Source organism: Hypomesus nipponensis, chromosome 12, assembly GCF_054491055.1.
Source record: "Hypomesus nipponensis isolate SF chromosome 12, ASM5449105v1, whole genome shotgun sequence".
In the NCBI taxonomy this organism is placed as follows: Eukaryota; Metazoa; Chordata; class Actinopteri; order Osmeriformes; family Osmeridae; genus Hypomesus; species Hypomesus nipponensis.
The window spans coordinates 12,080,153-12,101,881 of record NC_140372.1 but is presented as its reverse complement, the minus strand read 5'-3'; the positions used below and the strand labels follow the sequence as shown (position 1 = coordinate 12,101,881).

The window sequence follows — 21,729 nt, the reverse complement described above, 5'->3', positions numbered from 1 at the left end:
TGTCTAAATCTCTTTTTGTCCTGAAATTCCTCCCTTTATTGGTCATTTATTATCTTCATTGATCGTGTATTATCTTTATTGATCCTTCATTCAACATTCTTGAAAAAAAAACTTTTTAATCAGATGGTAGAAGCCGTGAAGATTTTGTAATATCTGGCTTTCCTTTTGCATTTTTAGTTTATATAAACCGACCAATATTCTGGAAACTCTGCCTACCTTTTCGGTGTGATTAAAAAAGAAACTGGCAACCTTCTTAACAGTTCTCGCGGTAACTTGACAACGGAAGGGCTTGAAACACGAGTCATGTGATCAGTTGCTGTCAAATGCAGTCAACAATCCCTGCCTGATTCAGACAAACACGTTCGGATCTTTAACACCGCTCGGCGTATCGTTGTCAGGAGAGGTCTCTGATAAAACATGCAGAACGTCATAAATTCTGTGAAAGGCACGGCCCTTGGTGTGGCCGAGTTTCTAACTCCAGTTCTGAAGGTAAGCTAGCTAGGCTAGATAGCCAGAGCTACAGTACCGAGCACACACATTGTCAATCTACAGTACCCGACAGTTAGCTAGACGTCGACGATCCGTACCGGAGACCAGCTGTAATAGCTCTAAAAGTGTGTTTGTCAGTCAGTTGTAGTTCGGTTGCGGTAGTTACACGACTTTGACAAAAGGTAATGTATGGGGAAAGAATGGTATATTGTTCCAATATTGTTGGTAGAGCTAGGTTAGCACTGTCTTGACCATGTTGACTTTTTGAGTGGACACTGATGTTACTATATCTTATTGTTATTAAATCTTACTTAAAAGCAAAGCTAGTGATGTGTTCCTTTCGGCTGTTGAATGATTAAGAATGGAATGTCTAGTCTCTCTGATAATTAGTCCACTCAGTCACATTACGCCACGTTTCTGAGACACAAAGTGTAATTGTGTATCCGGTCAAACTCCTCTTCAGTCAAGCTGTAATAACATCACTCCTTATTGTTATTTTTGAATGTTTTTGTTTTGTAGGAATCCAAATTTAAAGAGACTGGAGTCATCACACCAGAAGAGGTTATTATAAAAAGTTATTTACCACACTAACCAGCTTGGTTTGCATGTGCAATCGAACAACATATTGAATTTCTGTAACACCTGCCAAACTCTTGTGGTGTAATTATATCATTACCATTACAAATTCTAAGAACAAGTCTTTCCATCCTCGATCCCTCTAGTTTGTAGCTGCAGGCGATCACCTTGTTCACCACTGTCCTACATGGAAATGGTGAGTGTATGTCTGCAAGGCCACTCCATGCAGCCTCACATATTTTACAGCATCTATAATATTTCCAAATCCCCCCCAAAACGTGTGCTTTAACCATAGTATCCTGTAAGCTGTATATCCTTGTCACATCATATTTATTTTCTGTAGGGCATCAGGAGAAGAGAGCAAGGTGAAACCATACCTGCCGCCGGACAAGCAATTCCTGTTAACTCGCAATGGTAAGTGAAGCACAGCTTAAAACTTGGTATCCATATCCAAAGAAAATACTATTCCTTATCTTCAAATCTCTACATCCCTGCAGTTCCCTGCTACAAGCGTTGTAAACAGATGGAATATTCCGATGAGCTTGAGGCCATCATAGAGGAAGATGATGGAGATGGAGGGTGGGTGGATACCTACCATAACTCAGGTTGGCTACTAGCTTTTCAGCTTTCAACGTTTGTGCTTATTCTTTTCGTTTCATTTCCTGTATTGTCTTTGCCGATTCTTTCTTTATGTGAAATATGGATCTACTGTGAGATCGAATTACTTTGGGTGTCAAATGTCCTTTAGGGGTAACAGGAGTAGTGGAAGCTGTGCGAGAAATAACATTGGATAACAAGGTAGGTTGATCAGCTGTCATCATGAACTTAGTTTCATACATGGCAAATTTTATTGCAGTTATTTTATGAATATTGCCCCTCTTTCTTTTTAAGGACAACATGAACATGAATGTGAAATCTGGTGCTTGTGGTAATGGAGGTGATGATGAGGATGACGAAGAAGATGGTGAAACAGCAGATATGGAAGGTATGGCAGCCATTTCCTCTCAGGGAAGTGTTGTTCTCGAATGTGTATGATTCACTACCACAAAAATATTCAAGGTGTCCGTTTCTGAATAAAAGTATATTGTGTACTTTTCTTTCAGAGTATGAAGAAAGTGGTCTTTTGGAAGATGAGGTAAAAATGTTGTAGATATAGAGCTTCCTCACTAGAAATCCCCTAATGCTTCGTGGATTTTAAGTTGGGTGTTCTGAAAGGTTTCTCTCATATGGTCAAATATTGTAAAAAAAAAAAAAAAAATCCCTTTGTCTTTTCCTCAGGCAACCCTGGACACAAGTAAAATTGTGGAGACAAAATCGAAAACTGACACTGGAAATGAAGACATTCTCCAGACTCGAACCTATGATCTCTACATCACATACGACAAATATTACCAGACCCCTAGACTGTGGCTCTTTGGATATGACGAGGTACTTCAACATCTCCTATGTAGGACTACGCAACGTGTGTGTGTGTATATATATATGTATATATATATGTATATATATATATGTATATATATATATATCATATTATGCTTCATTTGGTTATTGACTCACAAATACTCCTATCGTGCTGTCCAGGACAGACAACCCTTGACCGTAGATCAAATGTATGAAGACATTAGCCAGGACCATGTGAAGAAGACTGTCACCATAGAGAACCACCCCAACCTGCCTCCTCCAGCCATGTGCTCTGTCCACCCCTGCAGGTGAGAGGGAGGGACAGGGCGAGCAGGGACACATGTGCTCCTCAAAACCATATGAAGTCTGCTGTTTCTCAGTTACTTACTGAGAAAGTAAGAATTTTGTCTAAACTTTCACTCCTATTTTTTTCCCAGACATGCTGAAGTGATGAAAAAAATCATAGAGACGGTGGCAGAAGGAGGTGGTGAACTGGGAGTGCATATGTATCCTTTCAGTCAATCTAGTTTGGTGTTGCGGTGGTATTTTTCCGTCACCAAACATCACCATCTGGCAAGGGATAGGTGTTGACAATGACGTGACAACTTTTTTTTTGTTTTTTTTCTTCAAATATGTTTATTGATCAAACCTCAAAGCATAATAGGGAGTATAGCTGTATAGGGAATGACGATGGTTAACAAGGTTTGACAGTTTTTTTGTTTTTTTTCCCTTACACCCCAATTCCCTCCCACTTCACTTCACCTCTCCCCCCCACCCCCCCAATGACGTGACAACTTTTAGTTATGAATGTGTCCTCGTTCTTCCTTAACTTTTAATGACAGGTATCTTTTGATTTTTTTGAAATTTGTCCAAGCGGTCATTCCCACAATAGAATACGACTACACAAGGCACTTCACCATGTAGCCTGATCCAGAGAGATGTACTCCGGCAATTATCAAAGAATATTGAGAATGAAAGAAGATGAAATTCTATTATGGTCAAGCAACACTTGAGGTGTATGCAGACAGTCTTTTGAAATGACTTATTAGAATGTTGTGGGTTCTGTGAGACAATTGCATGGGGATAGGATCAACGGTTGGCTGGTGGATAGTTGTGTATACTTGTTTGTCAATGTAGTCCCGATGATAATAGCTTTTGTGGTGATCAATCTTGCAGTGTTTTCGTCTGGAAGATTATCACGTCAACCGTATTCAAAGGTTGTCCACTCCTACACCCCTAATCTGTGCATATGTCTACACGTAGGCCGTGTCTGAACATTTAATGCCACCCATGTTTAATTGACCACGTGTATCTGAGGAAAAATATTATATGCACATCTTCTTGTCAATAGCCTCTGAAATGTTTACCAAAAACCATCATCACAAATTGATACATCTTATTTCCCCTGCCCGCTCCACAACATAGCTTTTTACAGTGTGATGTACAGTACTGCTGGAGTCATGTTTGGACCATAAATTGATTCAGACCTATGCCAGTTTGTCTTAAGGCTTTGTTCTTGAATGTATACATGGTCTATTGGGCCAAAGACCATGGTTGTTTTCTGTCATTGGGGTGCGTGTCGTTTCTGTGTTTCTTGATTTTGCAAAGTTTTTTCCACCCTACTTAGGTTCCTCATTTTTCATCTGTTGTGATATAGAGGAACTTTTTTCACCCTCTATTTTACAGTTTTGTTCTCAAGAGATGGTTTCCAATGATTGTATCATCCTGTCTGTGAGCATTTAATTATTATCCTCTACGTTACCTGAATGTTCAGTGTGTAGAGTCTTACAAGGAGTTGAACTCAGAAAGGAAGATTTTTCAGACAAGACTGTTCTCTTAACAAGTAATTGTCTTTCATTTTTAAGACTGTGCACAACAAATGGTAACTAGACTCATCTCAGTAACAGCATGGTGTCGACTCACTCATTTATGTTGACTTGAATAACTGTACTAACTGCTTTCTTTTTCAGCTGGACAGGTGACCCTCTATGTATTCATCTATTGATCATATGTCTCCTTATGCAACTGCTCAGTGTTAAAACACTCAGAATATTCAACATTTTAAAGTAATGTGCATTTATCAATAAAGTTTTCTCCCATCACTGGATTTTTTGCTTTGCCATATTATGGAAACCCGTTTTTCCCCTCCCAAGTTTCTAAGAGGAGAAAAAATACATTTCTATCATAATTCCGACCTCAATTCTTGCAATTCTGACTCATAGTAAACTATTTTAATTATTATGTGGTGAAAACTGGTTTCCGCATATCATATTGAATCCACTTTGCTCAAGTAAAAGTCATAGCGTTACAATTTGTGAATCATTAAGGTTACCCCATCAACTTTTATTATAGCACAGATGATATCGACATAATTGTAGAATCTTTCATCATAGCATTCATACTCCACCTGATCTTTGTCACAGGAGGTATGACTAGTCCGGATCACAGCCAATGGCACTGGTCCGTGTTTTTTTGCATTTGGACGCACCCCCTTGTTACTTTAATTTGATAGGTCAATGACTAAGTCGTCATTTTTGAGCGACAGAAAACACGCTTCTCATTCGCTGTTGCAGATATCTCTGTCGGCTTGCGTAGTGTCCAGAGAGCCCTGTGCTCTGGAGGTCATATTACAAATGAAATGGACATTTCTCAATTATATCCCACAATTTGGCTTTGTGTTTATGGTTTCTTTAGCAATCTTAGACCCTCCGAACCTTTTCTGACTGCATTTTTGATGGGACCTGACAAAAACCTTACTGAAACAGATGTAAGTAACTAAAGATGCGAAGCCTTCAGCCATTCAGTGTACAGTCCTACGATGAAAACTACAACCAAATGAGCTAACCTAGCTGGTCAAGAAGGACTCTATTTACGTTGCACAAAATCGTCGTATAAAGTTGACCCATATCACTGGCTAGCTAACTCGGATAGCTGCAGTCGTCTACAGACTTAATATCATTGCCAGCTAGCATTACCAAACTAACAAAGATAGCATTACACAAGTAAGGGACAATTGTCTTGTTGTTTAAACTTGTTCCCTCTGCTTTACTTTGTTACTTTGCATTGTATTAAACTAGCAGCTATTTGATTTGCAGTGTACAAATCACAAAGACAGGTCATGTGGTTTTAAATTCTAGAAGATTACTTTAATCCGTAAATAATTGCTTTCAGATTTGGCATGGCTGTTGTTTCCCAAATTTCCATTCCCATTCACTTTATTTCCCTTAGTATTATACAGTTTCTTGTGGACTGACAATTACATTTGCAGTGTTCTCTATGTTCACACAGCAAGTTGCAGTATATGAAGAGAAGAAATTGAATGGTAATCTGCAGTAAAGTGCTCTTTCATTCTTGCAGGTTGTAAATGAGATCTACCCAATATGGACGTACTCCTATCTCGTCCTCCTCTTCCCCGTCTTCCTGGCCACGGACTACCTCTGCTACAAGCCTGTACTGATTCTCCAGGCGACCAGCTTTGTGGTGACCTATGCTATGCTTTTAAAGGCCCAGGGCGTGATGGCCATGCAGCTCCTGGAGTTCTTCTTTGGCCTGGCCACTGCCACCGACGTTGCCTACTACTCGTATATCTACAGTGTGGTTGAGCCTGCTCAGTACCAGAGAGTGACGGGCTATTGTCGAAGCATCACCTTGTTGGGCTCTGCAGCTGGCTCCTTGGCCGGACAGATCCTGGTGTCCGTGGGTCAGGTCGCCCTCCTCTACCTCTGTGTCATTACACTGGTGTCATCCGTTCTTGCTTTTATAGCTCCGTGGTTTCTGCCCACGCCCAGTAAAAGCTTGTTTTTCCATCACAACTCTGGAGCTAAGGAGAAGGTGAAATCAGGACACCTTGATGGCCAGAACCACCTTGATAAAGCAGAAGACACAGAGAGAGTACCTCTTAAAATTAATGACGTTGTCATGGTAAGTCTCCTGTTGAGATTAAATAGTGTGTTTCAGATTAGGCATGTTCAGTTTCTCACTGCTCTCCCTCTCCCTTCCATACACACACACACACACATACACATATACACACACACACACACACACACACACACAAATAGACCGAACTAAGCCATGACACCAATGCTGTGTCAGCTGAGATTTAATCTCTTTTTAATAGAGCCTGTCTCAAGTTTTTTTTTAATGCAGATTTTGTTCTGAGTAATATGAATGATTTGGAATGGTTTTCTACTTTTGCTTTTGCTTGTTCCTCTCAGTGTTAGCTTCCTTCCTACTCGCCTCTAAGTGTGTGTCAGTCAGATTGACACACACCAGTGTTGACACCAGAGCACTTGCAAAACTGGCTTTTCGATGCCCTAATATCTCTCAACAGTTGTACAACCAGTTACATCAAGCGAACTGCCTATTAATTCATGTAACGATGTCTTTACCCAGGTCACAAAGACTAGCGATGATTCTAGCAACAGCCTTGTGGATGTGTTGAGAATTCTATGGAAGGACTTCCTGCAATGCTACTCTTGCCCAACCCTTCTGGCGTGGTCGATTTGGTGGGCGCTAGCTACATGTGGCTACTTCCAGGTCATCAACTATGCCCAGGCCCTGTGGGAGAAGGTGCTGCCATCCCAGGAGTTTGAGATCTACAATGGATACGTTGAGACGGTCTCCACCTTGTTAGGTAAGGCCCAGTTGACATGTTTCCAGTGTTTCTATGGTCTGTGAAAAAGAGTGAATTGACATTCGCGTTAACATATGCCGCTGAGTGTTGCTGGGCTCTCCTTCCACAGGTGCCTCGGCAGCCTTCGGGGTCGGCTTTGTGAAGATCTCCTGGGCGGTATGGGGGGAGCTGTCTCTCTGCATCTTCTCTGTTGTGATGGCTGTGGCCATGTACGTCATGGACACCGTCAGGAACATCTGGGTGTGCTACATCTCCTACATTGTCTTCAGAGCCACCTACATGCTGCTCATCACCATCGCCACGTGAGTACGGCCGAGCTTCAGAGCTTCCCGTTGAGATCCGGTTCTTTGAGGAACGGCAGGGAATCTTCAGGTGTCTCGGGCGATTGTGATTGGGCGAGATCAGGCTTTGAATTGCTTTGTCTGCGGACGATTCAACATGTTGAATCTTCTGGTGGCTTTCAGTCTCAGTGGTGTGACGGTTGAAGTGTGCAAACCGGGTTGAGGAGATTGAGAGCAACACACTCGAACATGATGCTTCATGTACCTCCACCAGAGGGCAATATAGAGCCGGTAATACTTTTACATCACAAAAGTGAAACTGGAATATTGAACTTGACTGGTTTTGGAATATATTAAAATAAATTGTAAAATATGTAAGAAGGAACACCTGCACATTGGAACGTGCCATCTTATGCTTTTATTTTTTTAATGTTGCAACCCTAAAATGCATTTGTCAATCCTACCTTTTACTCAAAGAAAATGTCCCATTCTGTCCCAACAGGTATCAAATTGCTGTCAATCTGAGTATGCAGAGATACGCCCTTGTGTTTGGAGTAAACACCTTCATTGCTCTACTGCTCCAGACGCTGCTGACTCTGGTGGTGGTGGACACTGCTGGGCTGGGCCTAGATGTTTTTACGCAGGTAATGTTAATGGTTAATGGATGGCCGTGGAAGAGCTATATAGTTTTAGAAATGTAAAGGAAGAGTTGAAGAAGAATCAATGTCTTCTTTTAAACTTTTTTTTTTTGTTTTCCCCTTTTTCTTCCACACAGTTCCTTGTCTATGCCGGCTACTTTACTGTCATAGCACTGGTATTCTTTCTGGCTGGTCTTTATAAATTGGTATCCAAGAGATGCTCCAAAACAGATGGAGAAACCAACACTAAGGATTCAGACTCCCTCAGTAGAGACTCCCCACCCGTCTCCGAACAGCTGCAACAGATCCCAGATACATGACTTCCTGTATTTGGCTACACTACGAGGAGGAACACGGACTGTGCCTGTATACCTTATGCTGTTTTCTTCTCAAGCACACTATCGATCAGGGATCTCCAACTCGGGTCCTGGAGAGCTACCATCCTGTAGACTTTCACTTGAACTGCAAATAATGAAGCCTCATTCAGCTCATCATCCAGCTAATGAGTAGAATCAGGTGTGCTAAATTGAGGTTGGAGTGATAACAGTCTGGGTGGTAGCTCTCCAGGAACAGGGTTGGAGACCCATGCCTATAGATCTTGGTGGTCAGAAATTTGTGTTAAAAAATATCTGTCAAGATATGATGTGAAAGCCTATATTTAGGAAATTGTATTAGTCGCACAAAAAAAAACATTTCGTTTTTGTACCGATTTATTACAAATTGATGTCTAAAAATGTATTTGTTTAAGATGCACTTGTCAATCCATCATCTATATGATGATTCTACTGCAAGAACTAAGTTCATTCATGAGCAGCGTCTCAAAACCACTGGATTTATATAACAGATGAGCACTTGTATGTACTGATATAGACCTATAGTATTAATTTATCTCAGCAAGGATTTTATTGAAGCAGTGGCGTTTTTCCTTTTATCAGAAAAAAATGGGTACAAACATACAAAAAAGTATTACGGTTAGGTTAAATAAGGATAACATGATAATCTTCGATTGAATTATATAAATAATATGGTGAAAGTGCATATCACAATGTGTGAAAGACGCAGTTAGACTACAAATCAAAGACAAAAACGCTCCAATCATAAAGCTAACAAAACATTGTGTTGTACTATGCGGTCACCGATTAATGTTATTATAACGTCTTAATGTTGTGCCAAATATAAAGATAAGTGAATTGCTGTGCAATGCTTATAATAGGCTATCTAATAATAAAAGGTTAACGTAGATTAAGTTTAAATTAACAATTTTTGACAAATAGCCTGATACTCCATATAGCCGGAATATTGCATCAATCAATAATCTAAAACGCAGTTCTGTAAGCTGACACTTATGTCTGTCCATTTTAATCATTTGAAGTGTACACTCATTCTATAGCCTTACACCTTCATCATTTCTTTACTTGACTGAACTTGAGAAAACAGAGTATTTTTTGTACACGTCAATTATTATATGTTATGGTATGTTCATGAAAACCTATTTCGAATTTTATAATAAAAAGAACGTGCACTGTATATTGTCAGCCATCTAATTGAGGCTTATCTTAAACTAGTCTGAATGTTAAGGTGTTGTTACTTGTTTATATAGATTTACATGGCTCGGCTTCGACGTATATGTCAGATCTCCTTATGATGTATCACACTTCCAGGCTCCTTAAATCATCGAACCAGTTCCTTTAAACCATTCCACAGACTCGGATGAAAACAAAAGATGATGTTCAGTTGTGGCCCCTAGTCTGTGGAATAGCTGCCATTTTTTTTCAGGTCATCCCCCATCACCGAGACATTTAAGTCTCGTCTTAAAACGTATTTTTATTATTTGGCTTTAGAGTCAGTTTAGGATCACTGTTATTTTTATTTATTGTTGTTTGCCTTATTTGATAACTTTGTACACCACTTGGCGGTTTTTAAATATGCTTTTTAAATAAACTGATTTTACTTGGCTAGTCTGAAATGAAATGCAAACTATTTCATTTCCGATTAGATAATTTACAGAGCAAATTACATATTTTTAGTTACATTGTCACGCCTTGATGCATGCTTCTAAATTCCCGCGCTTTCGCAATATTTTGTTATGACATCATTGCCAGAGACTGTTCACTTTACGCGCCGGCGCCCCGCAAAACTCACCAATAACCTCCCATTAACAGTTTTCCACGATCCAATAGGAACGACACCTTTAGTCATCCACATCTAGTTCATCCAATGGTATACTTGTAACCTTTGTGTCCAATTAGATACCGTAGTCTACCGTAGATTCTACCAATGCACGCATAGCTGAGCAGATAATACAGACCAATCAGAATCTGTTGGGATTGAGTCCGGTGCGAGGGGTCGCAACGTCTGCCGGCTCACCTTTTCGCATTCCCTCTCGGCTGATCTCTTTCTGGATATCGCTGTAATGGCGGAGCAACAGCATTTCTACCTCTTGCTGGGCAATCTGATGAGCCCCGACAACAACGCCAGGCAACAGTCAGAGGTAACTTCGTAAAATGTACTGTCAGTGACGGTGGCGCGCTATCTGAGATTGATTAGCTTGCTAGAGCTAACTAGCTAACAAACGTAGACCCAGGCATCTCCAAGCCCGTCCCACGTGTGCAACGATGGGGTACAGTGGGTTTTGGTCAAGACAAGTAGCCAGCTAACAACCTTTGCTACGCCCCATTTTTCTAGCGAGTTAGCTAGCTATCTAGCCAGCAAACACATGTTCGAGGATGTCTATTATGCCCATTCACTAATGTAACGTTAGAAATCTCAAACATTAGCTTGCTAGCTAGCTAGTATGCAGGCCGCAACAGCTATATCTGGCTTTAGTTAGCCAGTGTGTTAGCTATTTACGCACCTCGCGCTTATATCATAGGTTTATTAAATAAGTCAAACTTAGTCAATCGAGTATATCTGCTCCCTGGCTTTGGCAGGCAAATCGCCACATCTAACTAGCATCTCGAGTCGGAACGGTACCGTCGGCCATACTAGTGTGGTTCGTCAGCGTGTAAACCACTTTATTGTAAAGTTGAGGGCCTCTTGTGCTTGCCAACTTAGCTAGCGAGTCATAATTCTTGAGAGCTAGGATGGCTTGCTAGGATGGCTTTCTGTGCATCAACCTCATGCTTTGACTACAGGGAAGCGTTCTTATAATAGTTTATGCTCTTGGGTATATGACCAGAGTGCAGTGAAAGTACCCATGAGTTAGTTTACTAGTTTTTTTTGACAAGTTTACATGACTTGGGACGATGTCAACCATTGTAAAGTAAAGGGGCAGACGAGACTTAATTGGAATCTGTAGAATGGGACAATTGCCCTGTACTGTTTGAAAAAACTGGTTGTAGCCTGCCGTGTACTGTGCAAAGCAGTGTGAAATCCGCATTGGATTATTGCGGATACTACCTCCATGATGTCCCGAATTTGGATGCGTGTGTTGAATCTTATCACACTCACCTCCCTTCAGTGGTCAGCAGTTTCATTTGAGAGACAATAGATAGCCGCCGACGGCTAAGCCCATCGGAATCCTTTAGTCACAAAGACCGACACGGTGGAAAGAAATCTACCCTAGTAGGCAGGAAGAGAATCTCAGCTGTTTAGATCAAGATTTAGAGTTTGAATTTAAATGATCTGCACATATTAGAAAATATTCTAAAAACGTTCAATTGTAGTTGGCTGCTAGCATCCTATCCACATTTGTATTTATATTTGAAGTAGCAACTTGTAGTCATTTCTGGATTTCTTAATATTTTTGTTTGGTATATTATGTCTAAACCTGTCCTTACCATCCACAATACAAAGTTGAATAATTGAAGTTCACTGGTCTAGCTACAATCGTATTGTGTCATAGTGAGCATGTGCTTCCTAGCCCACGCCCAGGGATTGGTCCTCAAGCCCAGAATGCATCCAGTCCAGTCATTCTTTACATAATTGACACACAAACATTCATATGCCTGCCGGTATACTGTTTCAAGTTGCTCATATGGGTGACTCTTATTATGGCGTGACTAATTGCAGTCACTCTGCCCCTGGGGTTGACTTCACCAAGGCTCCCAATCCCAAGCACACTCGTTCAAACGGGATGTCTGTAACTCATTTCCTCTCTTGCAGGAGGCTTATGATGGCATCCCGGGGCCGACAAAAATCACATTCTTGCTGCAAGCCATCAGAGATGCTTCCGCTGCAGAGGAGGTAAGGTGTCTACTCATCTGGTTCTACACAGACCAGGCCTGTTGTTGGAGTTTCCTTTTTTTATAATAGAACTTTTGAATCACCTCTTGCCAATCATGACACTGGCTAGGTAAAAGCATGCGTAGTCTCCTATTGTCCCTTCACCCCCACCTCAATGGGTATCGTTAACAGACCTGGAGTCGGCACATATTTGCAGAACGTGACACTGCCACTGTTTGACTAGTGCTCTACAGGGTGCAAGTCATGCATCAGACATCTTGTCAGCGTGTGTTTGCGCAGCATCTGCATGCCTGGCCCTCTCGATACCCCTCACCTCATGACGGGTATTTTTAGAGCTGTGAAACGGGAGCGAGGCACTACACAAGAGCGTGAGCCTTTTCTCCACCACAGATATGACGATCCGCTCTCAGCCTTTTCACAAACGTCAGCGGCCCCCGGCTGAACTCGAAACGGTCTCCTCTTCGGAGGGCCCTGCTGACGAAATCCTCCCCCTCCGCTGGTCTAGGTCAAGCAGATGGCTGCCGTGCTGCTGCGGCGGCTGCTGTCGTCCTCCTTTGAGGAGGTGTACCCCGGCCTGACGCAGGACATGCAGACGGCCATCAAGACAGAGCTGTTGACCAGCATCCAGTCGGAAACGGCTCCCAACATCCGCAAGAAGGTCTGCGACATCGCCGCCGAGCTCTGCCGCAACCTGATTGGTAGGTGGGACTCGGCGAGGGAAGACTCGGCGAGCTCGCAAAGCGAGACGAGCGTGTTTTTTTTTTTTTTTTTTTTTTTAACTGTTCTTGTTTTGGTTCTCTGTAGACGACGATGGAAACAACCAATGGCCAGAGCTGCTCAAGTTCCTGTTTGACTCGGTCAACTCCACCAACGTTGGCCTGCGAGAGGCTGCTCTGCACATATTCTGGTGAGAACCCTGGTGAACCCACAGCAAAGAGCCCCCCCCCTTCCCAGAGTTGAGCTAAACTTGACAGGTGAGGCTAATCGTCTGGTCAATTGCAGGAACTTCCCAGGGATCTTTGGCAACCAGCAGCAGCATTACATGGAAGTGATCAAGCGCATGCTGGTGCAGTGCATGCAGGACGAGGAGAACCCACAAGTGAGTCCCCCCGGAGCCACGCCCTGGTCCTCTAACCCTGGTCCTCTAACCCTGGTCCTCACAGCCCAACTGTCCTGTATGTTTCTAGACATTTCCCTCCTCCGACGCACCTGATCCAAATAAATGGGTCGTTATTATGCTCGACAAGAAGCCTGATGACGACCAATCGAAATCAGGTGTCAGAGTAGGGGAAACGTCTCAAACACATAGGACAGTGGGCCCTGAGGACGAGGGTTGAGGACCACTGCTCCCGACCTGGGGAGTTTATCCCAGGCGATCTGAAAGATGGGTCAGGTGTAGCGTACCTCCTCGCCGGTTAGTCCTAACTGGCCTGACATCAACATGTGGTTCTCCCCAGATCCGGACCCTGGCTGCCCGCGCTGCGTCTTCCTTCGTGCTGTCAAACGAGTCCAACCCAGCCCTGCTGAAGCACTTCTCCGACCTGCTGCCCGGCATCCTGCAGGTCCGTCACCGCTCCGCATCCAGCAGACCATGACGCGTGTAGGATAGAGCAGCGCTCAAGATGTGATTTGTTCCACCTGAGAAGATCGGGGGAATTAGTTTGAAGGATTAACCGCAGGAAAGCCTGTGATGCAGGACAGTGTTGGGTCGTTTCTGAAAGGCCACTTTTTCCCGATGTTCCATGAGAGTATACACCTTCACTATTCTGCTGTTGTTTATTATTTTATTGTGAAGGCGGTGAATGAGTCGTGCTACCAGGGGGATGACTCTGTGCTCAAGTCCCTAGTGGAGATTGCGGACACTGCACCCAAGTACCTGCGGCCCAACCTGGAGGCCACGCTGCAGCTCAGTCTCAAGGTAACACCGAAGCTCCAACTGCTGTCCACTTTGTTTTCAATGTCTCAACACTAATTTCCTGAGCCCACGATTCGCTTGTGTGAATACAGAAAGTGTAAATGCATGTCTAACAAAACTGCGATGGGAGCCAAAGTAGGATTCGGGGCTGCAGTGATTTGTGGCTCAAATCAATCACAAACCGACTACCAAGCAGAGCGATGGCTGGTCTTAGACATGCAGTCGAGTAGCTTTACAAGACTCCAGCCGTGGCAAGAAAAGGAGTCATCGTCCCATTGTTGTGTTCCCCAGCTGTGTGCTGACAACAACCTGACCAACATGCAGAGGCAGCTGGCCCTGGAGGTGATCGTCACTCTGTCGGAGACGGCCGCCGCCATGCTAAGGAAACACACTGCCATCGTGGCTCAGAGTGGTGGGCGACTGGAAGCACCACACACACACACACACACACTCCTGACACAGCTCGTTCTCCACGTGGTCTGTGTGTGTGTGTGTGTGCGCTTAATTCTTGTCTCGTCTGTTGCAGTCCCCCAGATGCTGGCTATGATGGTGGATCTGGAGGAGGATGAGGAGTGGGCCATGGCCGACGAGCTGGAGGACGACGACTTTGACAGGTACAGAGGCCTCCTGCTGGAGCCGTGTGCCACGACTATTACAGACCCACCTGAGCTTGAACTCCTCTGATCTCGACTCTTTGTCCATAGCAATGCGGTAGCCGGTGAAAGCGCCCTGGATAGAATTGCCTGTGGCCTGGGCGGCAAGATAATGCTCCCCATGATCAAGCAGCACATCATGCAGATGCTCCAGAACCGTAAGTTCACCCGGACCAGCACCCGCCGTCCACACGCGCTGTACGTGGGCGTTGAAGGGTTCAGAGTTGGGCGGCCCGACTTTCCTCGTCAAACCTTTTTATAACACACGGCCTTGAGGGTAGCGCTCCAGGACTAGGGTGTTGGGCGAACCCTGAGCTCCAAACCCTGTTTCCACAGCTGACTGGAAGTATCGCCACGCTGGGCTCATGGCCCTGTCGGCCATCGGAGAGGGCTGCCATCAGCAGATGGAGGCCATCCTCAACGAGATCGTCAGCTTTGTCCTGCTGTTCTGCCAAGACCCGGTGAGTTCCAGCCCTGCCTACTTACCAAGCATTGTTGTCCTGTAGGCAAGGACAGAAGCTGGAATTATCTCATGTTGTTGCATTTGCAACACATTAATTTAGAAATTGGGAGTACTGTTTGTTTTTTTGTTTTTTTACTTGTCCTGTTTTCCTAATGCCATCCTGTTGACTCACTCTTTAATTTTTTCTTTCAAACCTCCAGCACCCCAGAGTCCGCTATGCCGCGTGCAACGCCATCGGACAGATGGCCACAGACTTCGCCCCCACCTTCCAAAAGAAATTCCACGATAAGGTATTCCACGACTCTTCACATCAGCGTTTTCCCCTGCTCATCCAGGTTGCCTTTGCGAAACCACCAGCCAATCCCAAATCCAGACGTTCAGTTTGACTTGACCTCTACCCCCCCCCCCCCCCCCCTTGCAGGTGATCTCTGCCTTGCTCCAGACCATGGAGGACCAGACCAACCCTCGCGTCCAGGCCCACGCCGCCGCCGCCCTCATCAACTTCACAGAGGACTGCCCCAAGTCCCTGCTCATCCCCTACCTGGACAGCCTGGTCCAGCACCTCCACGTCATCATGGTGGCCAAACTGCAGGAGGTGAGGGGTCTGCTGGTGTCTTCGCACAGTGGTTCCCAACCCTGGTCCTCAAGTACCCCCTGTCCTGCATGTTTTAGATGTTTCCCAGCTCCAACACACCTGATTCAAATGAATGGGTCGTTATCCAGCTCTGCAGAAGCCTGTTAACGACCATTCATTTGAATCAGGTGTATTGGAGCAGGGAAACATCTAAAACATGCAGGACAGGGGGTCCCAAGGACCAGGGTTGGGAACCACTGTCTTAGACCATACAACACGACGATAGGCGCCCCTCTGTCGGGTGTACTAAAGTGGGTTCCAGCGCCAGCCAGTTCTAATCCCCTGGTCGTTTCCCCCCCCCCTCCAGCTGATTCAGAAGGGCACCAAGCTGGTGCTGGAGCAGGTGGTGACATCCATCGCCTCGGTGGCCGACACGGCGGAGGAGAAGTTTGTGCCCTACTACGACCTGTTCATGCCCTCGCTCAAGCACATAGTGGAGAACGGCGTGCAGAAGGAGCTCCGCCTCCTCCGGGGCAAGACCATCGAGTGCATCAGCCTCATCGGCCTGGCCGTGGGCAAGGAGAAGGTACACACACACACTCTTTCACCCCTTTTAGAGGCCACTCGAGGAGGAGCGATGCGTTTCACGTGCGCCCTCCATGTAGCCCTCTCCACGTGGTCCTGTGACCCCACGTGAGCGGGTCTTCTGAGAGGAACCGCCCCCCCCCAGACTGACCCGCTGTCTCCCTCCTTGTCCGCCAGTTCATGCCCGACGCCTCGGCTGTGATGCAGCTTCTCCTGAAGACCCAAACGGACTTCAACGACCTGGAGGACGACGACCCGCAGGTGAGAGGCTTCACTTCTCCAAGTCACGCTCTCACCGACTCGACCAAGTTGACCGTGACCACCTGTGACACGATTTGATTTAAGACGAGCGTGTTTGTGTTTGTCTCGCAGACCTCCTACATGATCTCAGCCTGGGCTAGGATGTGCAAGATCCTGGGGAAGGAGTTCCAGCAGTACCTGCCTGTGGTCATGGGCCCACTCATGAAGACGGCCTCCATTAAACCAGAGGTGGCCCTTCTAGACAGTGAGTTCTGCCAGGAGTCCCTCAATGTCACCCTGTGACTTACTATTCCACCTTAAGAGAAGTCACACTTAGATTTTTTGCAGCATAATTAGATACATAAAAAAAAATATATTTGGCAGACACTTTTATCCAAAGCGACTTCCAAGAGAGAGCTTTACAAACGGCATAGATCACTGATAATAACAACAAGATAGCCCCAAAAACATTGCATGTGGCCAAAACATGAAGCATATATTGTGAACAACCAAAATAAGTGCCAAAGGGTAGAACCATAAGGGCATGTCGTTAAACAAGTTACAATTAAACAACATGAATCGCTATAAGTGTACCTGTAGACAAGCAAGCAACTGTAAACACATTTGACAGCGAGTACAACAATTTACACTAACAGAAAACGTACAAAACATAACATGGGCATAATTATCCGTCATGTCCAGAAATGGCAATGTACTTGCCATTACTATGACCCCTAAAGGCATGTGTTTGTGTCCTCCTTCGCACCCCAGCCCAGGACATGGAGAACATGTCCGAGGATGACGGCTGGGAGTTTGTCAACCTGGGAGACCAGCAGAGCTTCGGCATCAAGACGGCCGGCCTGGAGGAGAAGGCCACCGCCTGCCAGATGCTGGTGAGCACGGCAGCCAGTCACGACCAGTCCTGTCCCAGCCCAGCTACAGCCCGGGTCTGGAATCGCTGACCGCCTCATCTTTTTGCTTTGTCCACAGGTGTGCTATGCCAAAGAGCTGAAGGAGGGGTTTGTGGAGTACACGGAACAGGTGGTGAAGCTGATGGTTCCTCTGCTCAAGTTCTACTTCCACGATGATATCCTTTTTTTTTTTTCATGAATTATTATTATTATTATTATTATTATTTATTATTATTATTATTTTGGGTGGTCTTCGACCTTCTAACTTAATTTCATTTCCATGGCGTTTATAAACAAATGAAGTCAGACATTTGGGCGCGTGTGTGCATGCTTGAGATGGGGAATGAGGTCAGAGCTGGCGGCGTTGTCCTTGACCGGCTCACGTGTGCGTGTGGCGGCAGCAGAGTCCATGCCCCTGCTGCTGGAGTGCGCGCGGGTGCGAGGCCCCGAGTACCTCACTCAGATGTGGCACTTCATGTGCGACGCCCTCATCAAGTCCATCGGGACGGAACCCGATTCAGACGTCTTGTCGGAAATAATGCATTCGTTTGCCAAGGTACGTCCCAGTGTGGCTTGTGTTTTGTGTCATGTCGCTATGTTTTGTTATGGGAGGACTCTTTTCCTGTGTGAGTGGCAGGGTTTTCATTTTGAACCACAAAACGAAGTCATTTGATTTTTTGGGCTTTATTTCCTTTCAGTGCATTGAGCTTATGGGAGATGGCTGCCTAAATAACGAACACTTTGAGGAACTGGGAGGCATTCTGAAAGGGAAGCTGGAGGAGCACTTTAAGAACCAGGAACTGAGACACGGTGAGTTGGTACCTGGCAGAGAAAAAACGTCATTTGCTACCATTATTTCATGATTTGATGCCAAACCTCCCAACCCGGTGTTGATACTGACCCAAGCTTGCATGTTGTCCTTCAGCCAAACGTCAAGATGAAGACTACGACGAGCAAGTGGAGGAGACGTTACAAGACGAGGTGAGGCCTCGCCCTCGTTCATAGACGTGATGGGCGGGAGTGAACCGCCTTTTTGTCGACCCTTTTGTTTTTTTACTACTGCACTTTGAACCCTCATTTCCCATGCTTTGACCTTGTTTCCTACCGTTTGTCTTCTGCAGGATGAAAATGATGTCTACATTCTGACCAAAGTGTCAGACATTTTGCACTCTGTATTCAGCAGTTACAAGGAGAAAGTGCTGCCCTGGTTTGAGCAGCTGCTACAGCTCATTGTCAACCTTATTGTGAGTTCTCTGGGCGGATATTAGTTAACCCCAACGGAAAATTCTGTTTCATTTAATCTGTTAACTAGTTACGAGTTTCTGTGTAGAATGAGGTTATCAGTTTGCCCTATGGATTGCTCGGAGGTATATTTCGGTGTTTGATCTACAGCTTGTAGCATCAAAAAATTCCTAAATGGGTAGATTTCCAGGCTGTTTCACTGATCTGTGCCAATCTCCTCTCCCTCTCCAGTGTCCAAGCAGACCGTGGGCAGACAGACAGTGGGGCCTGTGCATCTTTGACGACGTGGTAGAACACTGCAGCCCTTCCTCCTTCAAATATGCAGAGTATTTCCTGAGGCCGATGCTGCAGTCGCTGTGCGACACCAGCCCCGAGGTGAGGCAGGCTGCGGCCTACGGCGTGGGAGTGATGGCGCAGTATGGAGGGGAGAGCTACAGACCCTTCTGCACAGGTACGGACAAACTCCCATGTGCTCCGGCTCCACATACTGCAGCTGCATGTCATCGGCCACTTGACATTTAACATGTAACTTGACAGTTAACATGTAACTTGACAGTTAACATCCCCATGTCCCTCGTCCTCCGTTATCAGAGGCCATTCCTCTCTTGGTGGGAGTTATCCAGGCGGCAGACTCAAAGGCAAAGGAGAACGTCAATGCCACCGAGAACTGCATCTCTGCTGTGGGCAAAGTGATGAGGTACAGGCCCGAGTGTGCCAACGTCAATGAAATCCTGCCTCATTGGCTGTCCTGGCTGCCTCTTAACGAGGACAAAGAGGAAGCGGTTCACACCTTTGACTTCCTGTGTGACCTCATTGAAAGGTAGGGATTGAATGTGCCCTGAGTGTCCACTTTTCTTGTTTCGCCAAGTTGTACTCAATGACTAATGTACTTTTGTGTCATCTCCCTTCAGCAACAATCCTATTGTTCTCGGCCCAGACAACTCAAATCTTCCCAAGATATTTGTTATTATTGCCGATGGTGTCTCTGGCGAGTCTGTCAAAAACGAGGATGCTTGCAGCAAGAGGTTGGCTAACGTCATCCGTCAAGTACAGGTGAATTTGCCCATAAAACGGATCAATTTGAGCCCCAAAATAATACTGACTTAGAGTCAATGCATTTTGTCCATGTTGAAGCACCTGGACAGATGTGACCTCAATGTGGATTTAACCGGAAATCTAGTCAAGCACGTGTCTAATTGTCTTTTATATCCCCCCCCCCCCCAGGTCTCTGGAGGATTGTGGACGCAGTGTGTATCAACACTGAATGAGACACAGCAGAAGGCCATCCAGGATCTCCTCAACACCGCCTGAGCCACCTTAACCCCACCACCCCCTCCACAAGCAAGACCATGTATAACCATCTAGTTCCTGGATACCCTTCCACCCCTCCACTAGAATCCTCCTTCCTCTTCCAGCTCTGATCTGTCATGTGTGTATGTGCGAGTGGACTTCTCTATAGGGGACAAGGCTGGGTTTGTCCATGAGCAATCAGTAAGAACTAAGCCCATCGATGCCCCAGTGGAGCGGGACTTTCTCCTCATCACAACCGAGCGGCGTCGGACCTCCACTTGTGCAAAGGGAATGAAAGCATTAGATCCAGTTCTCCCATCTCGTTAACTGTTAAACCGAATATCTGGCTCCATACAAGTGACTTTTGACCCCTTTCCACTACGCTGTGACTCGTCTAGCTGTGCATTGTGGGAATCGCGTGAGAATGTCATGTCATCCAGTATAAACTCGTAGGACTGTCACGACTAACGGACCAGAAAAAACAACTGGTCTGGAGTGGATGGAGAAATTGATCGAGGAGTGAGACAAGCGTATGTGGGGCAACCACTGCCTGCCTGTGAATTCAGTTATTTTCTTGTCTAGGCTTTTTTTGTTGGTTATACTGATGTATCCCCAGTGTCTCTGGAGGGGAAACTGTCTATGCCATGGCCCACCAAGTATGTTTGAAGACTAACAGCATGTGTGTCTCTGGCTAATTCACTCCTTGAAATAAACAATAGTTAGAAATAACATCATTGTTGTCTTGGAGATGATCATAATGGGGCTCTCCTCTGACCTTCCAAACAGTTCATGTCTGAAATAGTGAGGATCAAGTTGTTTAAATTTGACTTAAAAACCACAGTTGGATACGACATGTCTTAGGATACTGCAGTCTTCATAGAATCTTTACCACCGTGTGCAAGGGAAACATTGTAGGTGGAGCATGAGAAACAGTTTTGTACAGTGTCACCATCCTCCTATCTGCTAACATTTTGTTTAGAACGTTTGGAGCTCTGCAGGTATTCGATGGAATTCCAAAAATATCAATAAAATTACAATTGAAAGAATACTATATGCTTCCAGTTATTTAAGAAAATGGGTAGTCAATGAAGGGTTATGGACAGGGATGTATTATAGGCTCATGTAGCCTAGTGATGTTCATTTTAGAGAGAAGTAAAAGTGCCTCAGATATACTTTCACTTTAGTCTCAGCGACGTATTCAGCAAAGCCACAAAGTTTATTTTTGAAGTTTTATTTTTTCTAAACTTGAAATATTGTGTTTGTTCAAACCTTTACCCTAGTTAGATATAATTTTGTTTACAGGCATGGTTTGAGGAAAATGGCCCCATTAACAGTGTTTCACCATCAGGATGGCCTACTGCAGCTGTTACAACCTACCAGTACTGATAACATGAATAATTTAAATACAAAATATAGATTGCAGTGATTTGTTTGGTGGCTTGTAATCAAAAGTATATTCGTGAATTGAACATTGTCATATTCAATTCATGGGTCAGCTGGAAGCAAATGGCTCCTTGAAATAGCCTATGTTGAGATTCAGTCTAATTTCCTGTTGATAAAACTGCTATTGAACAAGCACTGAGGCAAATTCCAAGAATGTCTGCTCTATTCCAGTTTTATTTATAATACAGATAGTCTAACTATATGATG

At 44.8% G+C, this 21,729-nt stretch overlaps 3 protein-coding genes across 4 annotated transcripts; all 3 read left to right on the top strand.

The window, feature by feature from the left end:
* The first annotated feature begins 292 nt into the window (after positions 1-292).
* On the top strand, positions 293-4,568 carry atg3 (autophagy related 3). Its single transcript, XM_084668485.1, has 12 exons — positions 293-489; positions 1,009-1,050; positions 1,212-1,261; positions 1,409-1,479; positions 1,563-1,670; positions 1,814-1,863; positions 1,957-2,050; positions 2,169-2,200; positions 2,344-2,493; positions 2,647-2,774; positions 2,904-2,972; positions 3,309-4,568. Exons 1-12 carry the CDS (start codon positions 418-420, stop codon positions 3,388-3,390), a joined length of 948 nt encoding a protein of 315 aa, XP_084524611.1. The 5' UTR covers positions 293-417; the 3' UTR covers positions 3,391-4,568.
* A 476-nt stretch (positions 4,569-5,044) lies between these two features.
* On the top strand, positions 5,045-9,263 carry slc19a2 (solute carrier family 19 member 2). Of its 2 annotated transcripts, none has more exons than XR_014724821.1 (6): positions 5,045-5,233; positions 5,824-6,387; positions 6,862-7,102; positions 7,212-7,404; positions 7,567-7,674; positions 7,886-8,024. XR_014724821.1 is itself a non-coding variant. In XM_084668679.1 (6 exons), the coding sequence occupies exons 1-6, from the start codon at positions 5,105-5,107 to the stop codon at positions 8,339-8,341; spliced, it is 1,452 nt and encodes a 483-aa protein (XP_084524805.1). In that variant the 5' UTR covers positions 5,045-5,104; the 3' UTR covers positions 8,342-9,263. The 2 variants fall into 2 exon arrangements, 1 of the variants encoding a protein (XP_084524805.1); XM_084668679.1 differs by lacking the exon at positions 7,567-7,674 and adding an exon at positions 8,159-9,263 and having other exon boundaries at positions 7,886-8,027.
* Positions 9,264-10,337: 1,074 nt separating this feature from the next.
* On the top strand, positions 10,338-21,125 carry kpnb3 (karyopherin (importin) beta 3). Its single transcript, XM_084668071.1, has 26 exons — positions 10,338-10,512; positions 12,126-12,206; positions 12,712-12,904; positions 13,011-13,113; positions 13,209-13,305; positions 13,664-13,768; positions 14,002-14,124; positions 14,413-14,533; positions 14,648-14,735; positions 14,826-14,932; positions 15,111-15,235; positions 15,438-15,527; positions 15,659-15,832; positions 16,179-16,397; positions 16,574-16,657; positions 16,769-16,901; positions 17,408-17,529; positions 17,627-17,723; positions 17,931-18,103; positions 18,246-18,357; positions 18,473-18,528; positions 18,669-18,791; positions 19,021-19,240; positions 19,381-19,609; positions 19,701-19,842; positions 20,014-21,125. Exons 1-26 carry the CDS (start codon positions 10,435-10,437, stop codon positions 20,098-20,100), a joined length of 3,282 nt encoding a protein of 1,093 aa, XP_084524197.1. The 5' UTR covers positions 10,338-10,434; the 3' UTR covers positions 20,101-21,125.
* Positions 21,126-21,729: the final 604 nt, after the last annotated feature.